General features: G+C 56.6%; 2 protein-coding genes across 2 annotated transcripts in view; one reads left to right on the top strand and one right to left on the bottom strand.

Annotated features, from left to right (window-relative positions):
- Gpc1 (glypican 1) overlaps positions 1–14,412 on the top strand; it is a 29,387-nt gene extending 14,975 nt beyond the window's left edge. Inside the window, exons 2-9 of the mRNA XM_038339439.1 lie at positions 7,285–7,443; positions 9,197–9,588; positions 10,214–10,379; positions 11,275–11,405; positions 11,510–11,617; positions 11,716–11,849; positions 12,090–12,265; positions 12,548–14,412. Coding sequence (XP_038195367.1) covers positions 7,285–7,443; positions 9,197–9,588; positions 10,214–10,379; positions 11,275–11,405; positions 11,510–11,617; positions 11,716–11,849; positions 12,090–12,265; positions 12,548–12,780 — 1,499 coding nt within the window. The 3' untranslated portion in view covers positions 12,781–14,412. The remainder of the gene's footprint in view (positions 1–7,284; positions 7,444–9,196; positions 9,589–10,213; positions 10,380–11,274; positions 11,406–11,509; positions 11,618–11,715; positions 11,850–12,089; positions 12,266–12,547) is intronic.
- A 622-nt stretch (positions 14,413–15,034) lies between these two features.
- Positions 15,035–15,587, bottom strand: part of Ankmy1 (ankyrin repeat and MYND domain containing 1) — a 45,169-nt gene continuing 44,616 nt past the window's right edge. Inside the window, exon 18 of the mRNA XM_038340685.1 lies at positions 15,035–15,541. Coding sequence (XP_038196613.1) covers positions 15,396–15,541 — 146 coding nt within the window. The 3' untranslated portion in view covers positions 15,035–15,395. The remainder of the gene's footprint in view (positions 15,542–15,587) is intronic.

The following is a 15,587-nucleotide window of genomic DNA, read 5'->3' as shown; positions in this document are numbered from 1 at the left end:
TTCCTTTAGAAGAGTTGCTGCAGTCATGGTGTGTCTGCACAGCAATAGAAGCCCTGACTAAGACATTGCCCTTACAGTGCAAGCTGCTGGCCGACCTGCCTCTTGTACCTTCTTGGAAGAAGTTCTGAGTTGGTTATAGTGGTAGCCTCAGTCCAGAAATGCCCACGCTGGGTAAAGGTGCCCCTACCCCTTGTATTTATAAGTTTTTTAGCATGAGAGCTGATATGCCTGCTCGGTAGAGGTGAAAAAAGGGAAGAGGATGGGAGCAACCTTTGCAGGAAAGCAGGGGATAGGCTTAGGAAGGTGGCTACCAGGCCCATAGGAACAGCTAAGGTGGCTGCCAGTGGTCCCGGGCTCTTGCCCTGGGCTCCATCCTAGCTGGATTGTGGCATGTCTTTGTCACCTCTACCAGTCTGGTATTTACAGCCCTGAGGAGGAGCCTGCTTTCCATCCCTTTATTCCATGTAGACACATCTGAAGCAGGGCCAGTCTGTCTTGTAGGCCTCCTCAGTTGTCCTGTGGCCCGGAAGAGGACTGGTGGGTCAGCTAGATGAGAAAACATTGTAGAGTCCAGGACCACAGGCATGACCTGTCCTTTTCACATGTCTGCTGCCTGAATCCCCACTCTCGACCGCATGGGGATTGACTGTGAACCGGAACAAGGGGCTGAGGTTTGGTGACTTGGTGAAGCATCACCTCGAGCTCTGAGTGGGCTCCGCCCTGCAGCCAGGTCACAAGATTATGGTCTTGGTAGACATAAACACAGGGTCTTCTTCATCTCCGGTGTGTTCCAAGAGAATAACATAAGCCAAGAATACTGAGGCAGGATATTTGGCCCCTGTGGAATCTTTGGCCCTGCTGAGACATCTCCTACCTGGCATTCACTGGTTGGGTGGCCCTAGCAGGGAGTAGGTAGCTTAGGGGGCAGCCATTAGGGTTTCAGGATAGAACCCTTTCTATGCCCTTGATCAAACAGCTGCACCCCCATCAGATTCCTGCATCCCCAGCAGATTCCTGAGACTAGGAAGATTGGCGGGATCTATACATTTCAGGGTGAAAGCGTGAGTAGGTGGCTTTCCCCAACTGGAATGGAAAGCTGGAAAGGGGAGATGATCAACAGAGTGAGAGAGCTGCCCTTGTCCCAGGAGGGCCAGGGCCATAGACAGAGTGGCCTGGGGAGTAATTTGGGGCTAAGTTGGCTGGTTAGAGTGAGAGAAGTCTCCAGGAACTGGGGACAGGGCCAATTGGGGATGGGTCCTCACTGCAGGGGAGATTAGGGAGGACTGGGAGATTTGACCTTTGAGTTCAGACAGCAGAGGAGATGTGGCCTTCTGCTAGAGAGGGACCTCCTCAATGCAGCCAGCTATCACATTCCAGGGGAGAAATCTGACCATCCCTGGACCTCCCTTGCTAACTAGCCCTAGTTTTCCATGAGTATCTGCCCTGCTGGGGCCAATGAGTCAGAGCACCCGCTGCTGCATCCCACCCTCACCCCCGGCCTGGGGCTAGCGGAAGAGGCCTGATCCGTGAGTCCTCGGAAATGCGGGGCATCACCGCAAGCAGGAGGGGGGACCGCAAACGCCTACTGTTTCCAGGGAGACAGGGGCGGCGCTGATGTGCCAGTTGAAGGCTGCGGGAGGAGGCGCGTCCCAGGGAGCCGCCTTCAGCTGTGTGCGCCAGTGAAAACTGCCACTGCTCTGGTGCTCTGGGCTGCAGAGTCCACCGCGCAGGCAGGTGCCCCTAGCCTCATCCTGGCTTTTCCTGCTGAGTCCTGCTGCTCTGGTTGCGGGGCCCCTGCACTGGCGCTCGGAATCGCTCTTGCCATCCGGAGTGCGTCCATAGCTGGAAACACCACTGGAGCGGCCAACCAGGAAGGGGTCTTAAGGCCAGGAGGGTACTTGCTAAATTGGTGCCAGGCTGAGTCTGCTAGCCGCCATCTCAGTCACCATCCCCATTTGCCTCTTCCTCCCGCACGCTTTCACCTCTCATCTTCAGTTCCACTACAGCCTTTCTATGTCTCATCTCCTTCCCATCAAGATCTCTGTCACCAGCCCCAATTTCCATTCATGTCTCTCCAACTCCTCACCTTCGTCCCATCCCCATCTCCCTGAAGTTGTCCTGCACCGTCCTGGCTACCCCTCCCTAGCCCATCCCTCGCTCTGCACCCCCACGGGGCTGCCGCAGCCCCCTTCCTGCAGCAAACCCCCCCTTCCTCTGCTGAACCCATCCCCCTGCAGCCTTAGCACACCCCTTCCTCCTCCCATATCTGCCTCGCCCACTGCGGCAAGCCCCTTCCCCGCCAATCACATCGCCCTCTCTCCCCTCCCTCCATCTCCTGCTTGCCGCAGCCCTCCTCCAAGTGCCCCCTCTGCCTGCCGCAGCGCTCAGCACTACCCGCGCACTAGCCGCACCCACTGCAGCAGCGCCCCCTCCTCACTGCGGCCGCCAGCACCAGCGCTGTCTGCAGAACCTGCTTGCCAGCTCCAGCTGCGCAGAACCATCTCCATTATGGAGGAGGCAGAGGTGGGAGCTGCAGGTGTCGCCTTGCCCAGGCTTTGTTCGCCTGGGCATCGCCTGATGCTGGAGAGACAGCTGGCAGGAGCCCTTGCCTGCCCGGAGATGACCCCTCCCACCGAGCCTATAGAAGTACCAGCAGCCGATGCCCCCTCAGTTAGGGGGACCCTTGCGTGATGGAGAATCTTCTTGGTGATGTTGTGATCTGGGTGAAATTGAGGCAGGGGTGTGGGGGTCCTAGTGGCATCCAGGAGGGTGGGAGTATTGGAAGTGAAAGCAAAGGGTTGTACTTGATGCTTTTCCAACTTCAGAGATGGGGTTGAAATGCCCTCCTTCAGGTGTGACCCTCAGGGGCTAGCCAGGTCCAGGTTTGTTGAGGAACAGAAGCAACAGTGAAGGCCCCCTGGATCCTGGGGGGGGGCGGGTAGTCCCTCAGGAAACTGAGCCATTTGCTCCTGGTTGCTTCTCTGCCACCAGAGAGAGACCCTCAGCCTCCGGAGCTGGAAAGAACCCAGGAAGGAGCACAGGGGTCTGGTTTACTTTTCCTGCCCTATCAGTCAACAGAAAAGCTTGTTCTAGGAGCCAGCACTGGGTAGGGGAGGGTAGCCTGTGCGTCTGTCTTTCTTGGCTGTGGCAGCTGTGGTGTTGAGAGCTATCTGTCCTCTTGTGTGTTCCTACACTGCCCCAAGCCATGCAGGCTGGTTGTTCACATTGAAATGAGAGTATTTCAGAGGTGATAAGGGAAACAGGTTTTCCATTTCTTCAGCATCCTGTGAACAAGGGAAGCTTCTGGAGGGATGGGCTTGAGGAGGTGGCCTGACTCCAGTCTCTTGAGAAGGGTGGAGGGTTTCAGGGCGTTGGGTCCCCCGAGATGTCAGGAGAGGTCAGGTCAGAGAGGTCTGTGGACAGCATCTGACATGCCCTCAGGCTGCTAAGCCCTAGGGTGACTACTGATGACCAAGAAGGGTTCTGTGTCTGTCGGGGAGGAGCAGGAGCTGCAGCTGTCAGCAGGTGGCAGGAGGGTGTGACCCTCCCCCCCAAAGGTAGGAAGCCACAGGCTGTTGTCTGCTCTGGAGAAGAGTGGGGGTGGGGGATACGCAAGCAGCCAGAATCCGGGAGGAGGAAGATAAGAGGTTGTTGCCTATGGGATTGAGGCAATGGGGTGCCATGCTGGGTGTCACTAGAAGCCAAAGGCCCTGGAATGGGGGAGGGAGCTTTGGTTTGGGGGGGTAAGGTTTAGAAAGGAGATTAGGGTGAGGAAAACCTGCTATGAACAAACACCACCCTCCCCCAAATAAAACCTGGGGGCACCAGAGGAGGGGAATGTCCTAAAAACCAAGGAGGGAAGATTCTGGTTGATAGAGATGGGGTGGCAATATTGCTGTCCCCACCCACTTTCCGGACTGGGAAGGAGGGAGCTGCTGGTGGGCTTATCCCTTAAAGTGGAAAAATACCCTTCCCCAGGGATTGAACTGAGAGAAGATCAAGTGCCAGTGCTTTTCTGGAGGTGTGGACAGCTTTGCAGACCCTGCCCTTGCTGTTCCGATACTGAGTGTCTGTCACCTGTGGCCCCAGTCTCAGGGGCTAGGGCTCAGCAGGCAGCCAGAAAGCCTCCTGTCTTTTACCCCCAGCAAGCAGCTCTGCCTTGCACGGGCTTCTGGGCAGCCTGGCCCAGCCTGCCTGGGGCCCTCAGGCCGGTGCCCGGGCTCTGGCTCCGTGTCTTCACTCCCGTGTTTGTCCAAGGAGGGAGGGAGGGACGGGGGCGGTGCTGGGGCAACTGGAACAGCGCTGGTCACCGGGCTGGCTGGGCCAGGTGGCCAGGCAGAGCCGGGGGGCTGCAAGGGGAGGCGATTGAATGGGGAATGTTCATAGTGGCTGGCCAAGAATCTCATGCATCCCACCCACCCAGATCCTGCAATGGATTGGGGCCAGTGCCTGTTTCTTGAGTGTGTGCCTTTATTTCCCTTCTTCCGGTCCCGGCCTAATTCTCCCGTATACATGGTGAGGGGTGGCAGCTGGGTCCACCAAGATGGTGGAGGATGTCAGGAGAGAGGGAACAGTAGGAGGGGCTCACCTCTGTCCTGCTGGTGCTCTCCTGTGCAGCCTTGAATTTTTCGCCTGAAATCTTGGGCCCGAAACATGCCTTTGCCCTTAATGCCCCTGTCACAGCTGACCCAGGATGTCCCCTGCACCCCATACTGACACCTGCAACCTCCACCCCCAGGGAATGTTCCCCATCTCATTACTGGAGTCATGGGTGGATCCTCAGGTAGAAGTGACCACAGCATGTAGCCTTAAAGCCCTACTCAGGGAGAGAAAGAGAGATGTGGGCTATCCCACCTCAGCCAAGCAGGCCATGGCCTGGAGGAGAGCAAGCAGTAGGTCCTGCTCTCAGTCCCGCCCCTTGTAGGGCAGGCAGCATGCTCACTGATGGATAACCTTCTGCCAAGCCCTCCCTACTCTAGAAGAGCAGGAGACCCATGGGGAGGTCCCCATCTCTGCCAGGCTTGTAGCTCCCAGCTCTATGGGCCCCACGCCAGCCCTCTCTTGAGGTTGGTGCTTGGTAACATGTTGCTTCCAGGACCTTCAGCCCCTGTAAGGGGCAGGTACGCTGGGCAGGAGGAGGAAGCAGAGTGGTTGGAGCAGGGGAGCACAGGTAGGGGAATGATGAGAGGGCCAGAGGTGTGTGCCTCCCATCCCTGACTCCCTTCTTTCTTGACTCCCCCAAGAACTCTTGATTCGGAATACAAGTCTGTCTGTTCTTCTACCAGCTGTCAGCCACTGCCCTGCTCTGTGGGCCTTTGGGGACTCTGAGACCAGATGGGACTCCTCAGCTTGTGAGGCAGAAGTCCCCAGAGGGTTCTGGGATGAGGCCCAGCTCCCATACCTCAGTGAGCAGGAGGCGGGACCTCTACGCTAAGATCTCAACCTGAAGCTGAGAGAGCCGAGCTAGATAGAGTTGGACTGCCAGGGCTGAGGGGTAGAAAAGGGGTGGGAGAGCCCTCACCCATCCTGGCTCTTCTTCTGGCCCTCTAGTATCCCCCCCCCCGCAACACCTTCCCCTAGTCCCTCACTTCAAGCTAGCCTTGGAATCTGGGGGTAGGTCTCTTCCATGTCAGATTAAAGTCACAGAGGCCACACAAAGATCCACCCCGCAGCACCGCCGCCACCACCACCCCACCCCCCGTTCAGCACACACAACTGCTTGTACTTATTGAGTACTATAGACAAAGGTGAAATCATTACGGACTCCTTAGAGTGACTTCAACCTCCAAAGCATTCCTGGGGTCTCCACTCCCAGCTGGCTTCAGGTGGGTGAGGGGTCGTAGACAACCCCCAGCACACAATGATCTCCTCCTGAGGTAGCAGGTTCCTGCCCACACACGCTCTTGCTGTCCACTTCCTTCCGGCTCTCCTCGGAGTCCTCCACCTCACCCCCACAGCGTCCAGCAATGTTACATCTTGGCATCGTCAGCATCTCACCGTCCCCACTCCTCTCCCACTTTCCCACCAATCCATCAACAAGGAAAAGGCAAGACAAGCTTTGGCACCCAATGGCCAGCCTTGGCACCTGCTCCAGACTCCGGAGGCTCTGCATCTTACCAGCTTTCTGGTTTCAGCCCTACAGCTGAAATACATCATGCCTGGCTGAGGGAAGCTTCTGCAATCCCTGCTGGCCCCTCCCTCTTCCCAGATTCTCCACTTCAGCTAGGGCAGCAACCTCCACCTCTCCTCTGTCCGACTCAGCCAGTCTCGCGGGGCGTGGGGGGGGGAGGGCTTTCTCAAGCTCAGAGACCTCTAAGGAGGGAGTGGGACAGACTGGGGTCCGTCAGGCCTAATGGGTCTTGAACAACTCAGAGACCCCCCACACACACATGGGGACAAAACCTAATCTCCAAGCCTTGGATTCCCTGTGAAAGGTGTCACTGTAACTTTAACCAGAGGGGTTAACACATCTCGCTGAGGATTTCTTCTGATGCCAGGAGACTCTCTTGTGTATGAAGCTGCCTAGCACATGCTGTAAGGGCTCCGTGGTGGACACTTCACGGCTGACTGTGGGCCCAAAGCAACCCTCTGTCTGCAAGTGGGAATCAGTATTGTCTTGAATGGTGCCACTGCAGTGCCACCAGGAGCTGGCACCTCAGCACAGCAGCCCTGGATAGCTAGTGGTGTTGGGGAGCTCCAGCCAGAACTCTGGGAACTGGGAATGTATCCAGCTGGGTGGGAGCCTTAGGCCAGAACTGGGTGGCCTCTGGGACCCAGTGCCTGCACAGAGAGAGCATGCTTTTCTTCAGCCCAGATTGGTAGCCAGGGTCTGGCAGGATGCTGCCATTGGCCCTGTAGAACCTTCGTCACCGGACACTTCACTGTCTGTCCATCACGTGTGGAACTAGGTAGCCTCTGAGACTGGGAGGGCCAAGAAGAAGCTGGCTTTCTCCCCTCTGCCCCCCGGGCCGAGGCTTCTGACAGGCTTGAAAGCCTCTGCCAGATTTCCAACCGAGGTCAGGCAGACTCTCCCTCTCTGCGCAAGGTCCATGCTGGCTCTTTGTTTGCGAGCCCTAAAATGGCTGTCCTTGTGCACCTGACTTGCTGGGATGTGCCACACAATACACCCCTCTGATGACTCTAGAACGCCTGTGGTACCCCATCCCCGAGTCTTAATGGGTTCCTGGGAGGTCAGGGCCACAGGAGCCCAGCCTTTCCCTACCCTGTCCCTGTCTCTGCCTTGGGCTGCTTCTCCCCGTCACACCATCCTTTCCCTTCCCACAGGTGAACACCTGCGAATCTGCCCCCAGGGCTACACCTGCTGCACCAGTGAGATGGAGGAGAACCTAGCCAACCATAGCCGAATGGAGCTAGAGACTGCCCTCCATGACAGCAGCCGTGCCCTGCAGGCCACGCTGGCCACCCAGCTGCGTGGCATCGACGGTGAGTAGGGGCTGGAGGGTAGGGACTTGTGGGTGCTGGGCAGGACTCCAAGGCCAGGATTTGGATGGCTCATATCAGCAAAAGGACTTCCCTCTTCCTGCAGGGCTTGAATGGAACAGGGAACCCAAGTTGTTGGCAGAGCCCTGGGGAGAATGGGCCTGCCCTTCCGAGGGGAACTGCTGCTCTTGGGGTGTCACTTTGCCCCAAGCGGAGTTCCCTTGAGGACCTACAGAGGGCTGGTCTGCGTCTCACCTGCACTTTTCGGGGTCCCTGTGATAGGCCTCTATCCCAGCTACCATCCCCTAGCCAGGGAGCTCAGACTGGGGGTGTAAAGAGTGCAGGGCCTGCCCTGAGGTGACTGCCTCTTAGCCAGAGTCAAAAGGCTCCTACGTGCTTCAAGAGGCCAGATTGGCTACTGTTTAGCATCATTTATTGATGAACCCCTCATGTGGCCTTGCTGTATATGGGCAAAGAACAGTATCCTAACAGTGATGGCATGCTCAACAGGAACTGTATGGTGCCCTGGGGTCAGAGGAGTCCCCTAAAATGTTAACCTGTAAGCAATGAGGTTTGCTGTCTTCAGAAGGGATACAGGGCCTATGCAAAGCTGTGGATTGCAGACCTCCAGACCCTGAATTTCCAGTAAACAACTTGTTTCCCTCTGCTCTGAGCAGCCTGCAGACCCTGGTGGCAGGGGAGTGGGTTCTGATGAGTCTGCAACTGAAAGATCCCGAGTGCTGGGGCGTGGCCAGAGCCCTCTCTAAGCTGCCCCTGAGCACAATAAAGAGGGCATTCTTGGTACTCTTGTATCAAGGATGTCCCGTGGCCCCATCTGTCTGTCTCTGTCTGTTTCTGTGTTTTTAAATTTTCAGCCTAGTTCCCACAGTGTGTAGCCAGTAGAGCGCAGAACGGAACCAGTGGAGTTTTACAGAGTGGGGCTGGGAAGCAGGAACTATGAAGCTGTAGAGAGAAAGCAGGGACCCTGAGTCTAACCACAGCTGGGGCATAGCTTCGAGGGGTTGGAAATTCCAGCAAATATCCCGGAAACTATCAGAGAGCCCCTAACCGTACTCTGACACTTGTTGCTGGGCCGCCCCTTGTTGCTCGGTATGGAAGGGAGGGGCTTAGCAGTCACAGACCTTAAGTCTCACTTCCAGAGGAGATGCCACTGCCAAGTGGATGCCAGGGTACCACCGCGGACATTTCTCTGAACCTTAGAATCTGGTGCTCATGTTCACGCCTCCCCAGAAAGCATCTGTCTGTGGTGCTGGCTTACTGGAGGGTCTGAGGACTGGGGCTCCTGAAACCTGAGAAGCTGGGGGGGGGCAGGGATTACTGGAGAAGCCCAAGAAGGAGGAGGGCTGCCTAGGGCAACTGGAAGCCTTGGGGGGAGGGGGAAGAGACAGGGCAGCTGGCAGGTAAGCTAGGGTCACTCTGGTTCCCCGACACACCCCTACTATAGCTCCTCCCAGAATCACTGAATCTCAGCATCCGTTGGTTTCTAAGACCCAACTCAAAAATGACCTCTGGAGTCCCAGCTAGAGGCCTATGTCCCTAGAGAGCACAGCCCTGACTTCTGCACCGCTAGTGAGGAGAGAGGTCTCCAAGAAGCTGCAGAACCCTCTGCAGTATGGTGCCCAGCTTTTATAAGCAGGTTCTGGAAAGCAGGGGGTGTTCTGCCAAGCCCGCTAGCAGATTGGCGGCAGAGAAGCGCAGCCGGCCTCAAGGGGTCATGCCTCTCCTCTGTGCACAGACCACTTCCAGCGCCTGCTGAATGACTCTGAGCGTACGCTGCAGGATGCCTTCCCAGGGGCCTTTGGGGACCTGTACACGCAGAACACGCGGGCCTTCCGGGACCTGTATGCCGAGCTGCGCCTCTACTACCGCGGCGCCAACCTGCACCTGGAGGAGACCCTGGCCGAGTTCTGGGCCCGGCTGCTGGAGCGCCTCTTCAAGCAGCTGCACCCGCAGCTGCTGCTGCCAGATGACTACCTGGACTGCCTGGGCAAGCAGGCAGAGGCCCTACGGCCTTTTGGGGATGCCCCGCGGGAATTGCGCCTGCGGGCCACCCGTGCGTTCGTGGCAGCACGCTCCTTCGTGCAGGGCCTGGGTGTGGCCAGTGATGTAGTCCGGAAGGTGGCCCAGGTACACATACTGCCCAAGGGACCCTTGGGAATCCCTCACGCTGCACCCAGGCGCTCGGTGTCCTACACTGCCGGTGCTTTTCCTCTGAGCCTCCGGGCCCTCGGCCTCACAGCTGCAACCTCTTCTCAGTTGCTCACATAGCAGGTCTTCAGATGGGAGTCCACTGTCCATCTGCCGGCCAGTCCTGTGTCCTTAGCCAAATGGTGACGTTGGGCTGCTGGGCTCAGGAAACAGGAAATGAGAAAATGTAGCTGGGCCTTGAGCAAGCTGAAGCCCCGCAGGCCAGCACGGTATCTCATAGAATGGGGCATCGCACAGCAGACCCGTAAGGGGAAGGCACCACTTTAAGCTGCACTGCCCCCATCTCTGCTTGGTCCATCAAGTCGCCTCCCTACCTCTGGGCCTTGGTTTTCTTGTCTGCCGTGAAGCCTAGTGGCAGCAGTGTGCCATCGTGTCCCTTGGACTGTGGACCTGAGATGGCCTAGGCGAAGTCCCATAGCCAGTTAGAGCAGCCCCAGATGTTCTAACTTGTATCTAAGCCCTTTATATTGGTACTTCTTTAGGGGTAGCTGGAGACCAGGTGCACAAGGACTACAGGGAGGCTCAGGGTGCCTTTGTTCTCCAGGTACCTCTAGCCCCAGAATGTTCTCGGGCCGTCATGAAGTTGGTGTACTGTGCTCACTGCCGGGGAGTCCCTGGTGCCCGGCCCTGCCCCGACTATTGCCGAAATGTGCTCAAAGGCTGCCTTGCCAACCAGGCCGACCTGGATGCTGAATGGAGGAACCTCCTGGGTGAGCCCTACCCCCAGGCTGCCTGTCCTGTCCTGTCCTTAGGGCACTTATACAGGGGTCCCTGGGATACAGTAGCCCCTGGTTTAGGCCAAATGAAAGGCATAAGGGCCTAATATGATTGGGGCTGTGGGATTAAGGGACAGGTTCTTTTATTGTCCCAAGGGGTGTGGCTGAATGACTTCCTCAACATGCATATACACCAACACATAGGTGAAATGTGTCAAGCCTATACGTGCATGTACGTACACTGACATGTGCAAGCTTGCATGCATGTGTGCTTCACACAGTAGGCGTTTGTGTGGTGTACACAGGGTCTCCCTGCCAGTCACAGGTGTGCCTACATGTACTGGCATTAAGGTGAGTTGACATACACACATGCCGATACGGTATGAATCGCTGTTGCTGTGAGGCGCATTAGCATGCATACATGTTGGGACCGGTACATAGCTGGCATGAGCTGGTTAGTATGCCGGTCATCATCCATCTGACATGTTACATCTGTGCTGTATGAAAGCATGCACGTGCAGATCCACAGTTCACATGTACGGGAGCTGGTTATGAGGCACATCTACATGCATACATATCAGCTTATGTGGACACACAGTAGGCCGAAAGCTATTCGTGCATGTTCAATACCTGCATGAGCTAACATGGCCATATATGGACATGAACTAGGCCAGCAAGATTACCAGATGTCCTGTGTGTTTGTGGAAACCTATGCACTGTATGTGGGTAGCCACTGTTAATACTCTGAGCTTCACGAGGGTGAGCTGTTCCCAGTCTGAGTGTGAGCTCCTGTGAATCTGCTGATCAGTACCTCTGACTGGTGCTGTCAAGACTGTGTTATTAACGTGCATATGTGATGTGTGTGCATATGCATTAACACCCCTGCCAGACTCCATGGTGCTCATCACTGACAAGTTCTGGGGCCCATCGGGTGCAGAGAATGTCATTGGCAGTGTACACATGTGGCTGGCGGATGCCATCAACGCTCTCCAGGACAACAAGGACACCCTCACAGCCAAGGTGTGTGAGGGCTGGAGGGGGCACTGTGAGCATTGGAGGGTCTGTCCAGATCTGAGCCTGAGAAACCCTGCTGTCCCTCCAGACCGCTTTTGGTATCTCCCCAGGTCATCCAGGGCTGTGGAAACCCCAAGGTCACTGGGTCTGAGGAGAAGCGTCGCCGTGGCAAACTAGCACTGCAAGAGAAGACCCCCACAGGTACTCTGGAAAAGCTGGTAAGTTCCACCATTTCAGTGGCTAGAGCCCTGTATGTGGGAGGGGACATGGGCAATCTGCCCCCTGGCTCTTCACTGGTCTGACTGCCATCCAACAGGTCTCTGAGGCCAAGGCCCAGCTCCGAGACATTCAGGACTTCTGGATCAGCCTCCCAGGGACACTGTGCAGTGAGAAAATGGCCATGAGCCCTGCCAGCGATGACCGCTGCTGGAACGGAATATCCAAGGGCCGGTAGGTATCCACCATTGGCCACGTCCTCACAGACACCCAGAGCATGGGAAGCTGGGCTAGAGGATTACACACCTTCACCAGCTCCCAGCATGAGCACATACCCGCTACCGTGGGGCCTGCATGGGTTCCCACTATGTTGGAGGTTCATTGGCTCTAAGGGTGTGATACACGATACACCATGGTTCAGCTCCTTGGCAAAAGCTAATGTAATGAACTGTGGCCCTGACTTCCCTGCTCTAGGTACCTACCTGAGGTGATGGGGGATGGACTGGCCAACCAGATCAACAACCCTGAAGTGGAAGTGGACATCACCAAGCCTGACATGACCATCCGGCAGCAGATCATGCAGCTCAAGATCATGACCAACCGTCTACGTGGCGCCTACGGTGGCAATGACGTGGACTTCCAGGATGCTAGTAAGGCCCGCCAGGGGTAGGGTGGGTTGGGGCGGGAATCTGCCCTGCTCATAAGAGGAAGGGTACAGTCCTCTCCAGACTCGTCTGCCAGGGACCCTCACAGCCTCTCATCCTCATGAATGCTGTAAGGGTCCCACGTCCCTGTAGCACAACTGAAGTCCAGCCAGGATGTCCATCTGATTGTAATGGTACAGGTGGGAACAGCAGGGGGCAGACCTAGGGACTGAGTCTTCAGGTGCAGCAGGGTAGGAAGAGCCTGCTGCAGCCTCCTATCCTCCCCAGGTGATGATGGCAGTGGCTCAGGCAGTGGTGGCGGCTGCCCAGATGACACCTGTGGCCGGAGGGTCAGCAAGAAGAGCTCCAGCTCCCGGACCCCCTTGACCCATGCTCTCCCCGGCCTGTCAGAACAGGAAGGACAGAAGACCTCAGCCGCCAGCTGCCCAGAGCCCCACAGCTTCTTCCTGCTCTTCCTTGTCACCTTGGTCCTTGCAGCAGCCAGACCCAGGTGGCGGTAACTATCCCCTAGCCCCAAGGACTGTCTTGGCCAAAACATGCAACAGACAATATTTAATTTCCTTGGCCGTCGAGGCCCAGGGCAGGATGAGGAGACAGTAGCTCTGAGTACTGGGGGCAGGGTGCATGGGGTGCTGGCCTCCTGGGTCTGACCGCACCTGTCACCCTAGCTTTTAATTTCGTATCAGGTCAGCTGCAAGCCATTGTCCCCAAAAGCCATGTATTTCAGGGACCTCAGGGGCACCTCTGGCTGCACACTCCTCCCTTACCCTTCTGCACCACCCTGGAAGCTCATGAGGCCAACCAGAAGGGTGGCTGTTAGCTGCAACCCATCGGGGACCTCAAGTGAGCCTGTGCCTTCCTTTCCCTCCTCTTCCCACTGGGGACGCCCCACCAGACCCCAAGGGCCACAGATGTCAGAAATTGAGGCCCATCCCGCAGCTCCCCAGGAAGCCTGCAAGGGCTGCCAGTATGTTGCTGTCCAGGCTCCGGCAGGGCCTTCAAGTTTATGCATGATACCCTCTGCTCAGAAGAAACTCTGCAGCCAGGATTCCCATACACACCAGGCCTGGACCCTGTGCCACTGTGGAGCCCAGTGAATGTGGTCCTCAGAGAAGACCCACTGTGGGTGTCCTTGAGTGTGGTATAGGTGAGGTGGCAGCTGGCATGGCTACACTAGACTCAACTCTGCCACACTGCTTGAGGGTGTATTCTGTTCCCTCACATGGGCTCACAAAGTTTGGCCTTGGGGGGGTGGTCCATGAGGAACCTCACTTCAGGGGAATAGCAAGCCACGTCTAGCCTCCAATCCCACTTATAAAGGTCCCCTGGCCACAGGGATGCTGGGTGGCTGGTGAAACTTCAGCTCAGGGTCAGTGGAACCTGGTACTGCAGGTTGGGAAGATGCCTGGGCCCCTTCCTGACCGAGGCAGCTCTGCAGAAGCTGGGGGAGCATTGACAGTCAAGGGCTTTTACAGACATGCACATTCAGACCCTCGGTGTCCTTGTCCACTGAGCGCTACATCTCAGTCTTCCTTGACGGCACTGGAGAGGCTCAAGGCACCATTTGCATCCTGGTCTCCTCCTGTGGCCTTGAGACCTGGGGGGCACCTAGCTTACTGAGGCTGTCACAGCTCCTTCTTCCCTTCCAGGGCCTTGGGGGTGCTGAGCTGCTATAACCTGGAAGACCTTGGTCCTGACATGCAGAAGGCCTGGAAAAGGCTGCTTGCTTACCACCTTTTTTTTTTTCCTTTTTGTCACTGGGTTAGGGAGGCTACTGCCAGCACCAAGGTCTGCCCGGTAGTCAGGTCCCCTGGCCCAGGATGACAGGATGGGTATTCTCTGCAGTTGGTCCATGGATTTGTTGGTCCTTGCCCCGAGTGTACCCATCCTGCCACAGCTCTGCTACTGCCGCTCGGGCAGGGGTGGCAGGAGCCAGAGCTGGGGCTCCAGGATGCGAGTGCCTACGTGTCAGGACAGCAGCACCCAGGAGGGACAGGACAGCCAGGATGGTGGCCAAGCTACTGTGTCCTTCCTCCACGAGGCTCCGTGTCACTCAGTGCCAGTGGGTAACATGTGTTCTTTGAGTCCTTGTATGAATTAAAGGCTGGAGACCTACAGTGGACAAGACTTCATGTAACTGGTGAGACTGCATTTGTGTCTGTGTGAACGTGGCGTGCACACGGCAGGGCTTGTTGGAAGGGGTTTGAGCACGGGTTACACCTGTAGCGAGGCCCTAGGGTTTCTGTGTGATGGGTGACCACTGAACCTCTCTGAGTCCTGCCTGGGAGGATGCCCACCTGTGCCAACTGAACATGCCAAAGTTCATGGGAGGAAGGGGCTAGGATATCAGCCTGTGCTGGCCCCACCTACCTCCCACGTTAGCCAACGCCCCTCAATGCACGTGTGCCTTACCCATAGAAAAAGGTTCTCATTCCTGCCAGGGTGCCTCTGAGTTACCCAGGAGAACAGGGTAGGAACCAGAAATGTCCTCCCACTCCAGTCTGTTCTAAGCTGTCCTACATCTGCAGACAGACCCTGGATAGCCTAAGGCACCCAGGCCCGTTCACCCTCACTTCAAGGACCCTGTGTGAGCACACAGAGCCAGCCTCCATGGCGAGGAAGCTCACTCAGTAGCGAGACTCCGAAGCCCTGCTCAGCCAGATGTGGCATGTGTACTTTATCTGGAGCTGTGGCCCATGCTGCTGTACAAGTACATTTACAGTGTCACCATTCAATGGGGACATGAAGGAACAGAGCAGAGCCCTAACCCACAAACGCTGCTCGACCACACATCACAAGGAGACACAAACATCTCCCAAAAGGAAGGGTCCTCGGTGAAGCTCCTGTTGCGTATTAGACCCTACCCAAGGGTCCCTGCAGTGTCCAGGCCCAGAGTGGCAGCTGCGTCTTCACTTTCTGCCTCTTTGCAAGTCCTGGGAAGCTCTGATGCCAAGTGGCCCAGATTCTTCCCTGGGAGTGGGAAGGAGTACAATCAGTCCTCTCTCCTCAAGTGGTCAGGATAGACAGCCATGGATTGAGGGCGAGGCTCGGTAGAGCCCTGTGGGGAGAGCTGAATAAGCGGGTGCTCGCTGGTGCCTGCCGATGGAGCACTGTGTCAAACACTCCAGCAGGTTCTCCACTTTGTGGACACTTTGTTCTGCTTGGAATCCTCGAACCAGACACACTTTTTCTTTTTGAGCTGGACATGGGTGGGCACATACACATGCCTTTCGTTCAGTGGGGGCAGGAAGCCCTTCCTCCCTATCAAGAAAAGGAGGACATGTCTGAGATGGGTACACAACACAGG

This window comes from Arvicola amphibius, chromosome 8 (assembly GCF_903992535.2).
Source record: "Arvicola amphibius chromosome 8, mArvAmp1.2, whole genome shotgun sequence".
NCBI classification, from domain to species: Eukaryota; Metazoa; Chordata; class Mammalia; order Rodentia; family Cricetidae; genus Arvicola; species Arvicola amphibius.
The sequence above is the reverse complement of the archived record's forward strand: the minus strand, read 5'-3'. Positions and strand labels throughout refer to the sequence as shown.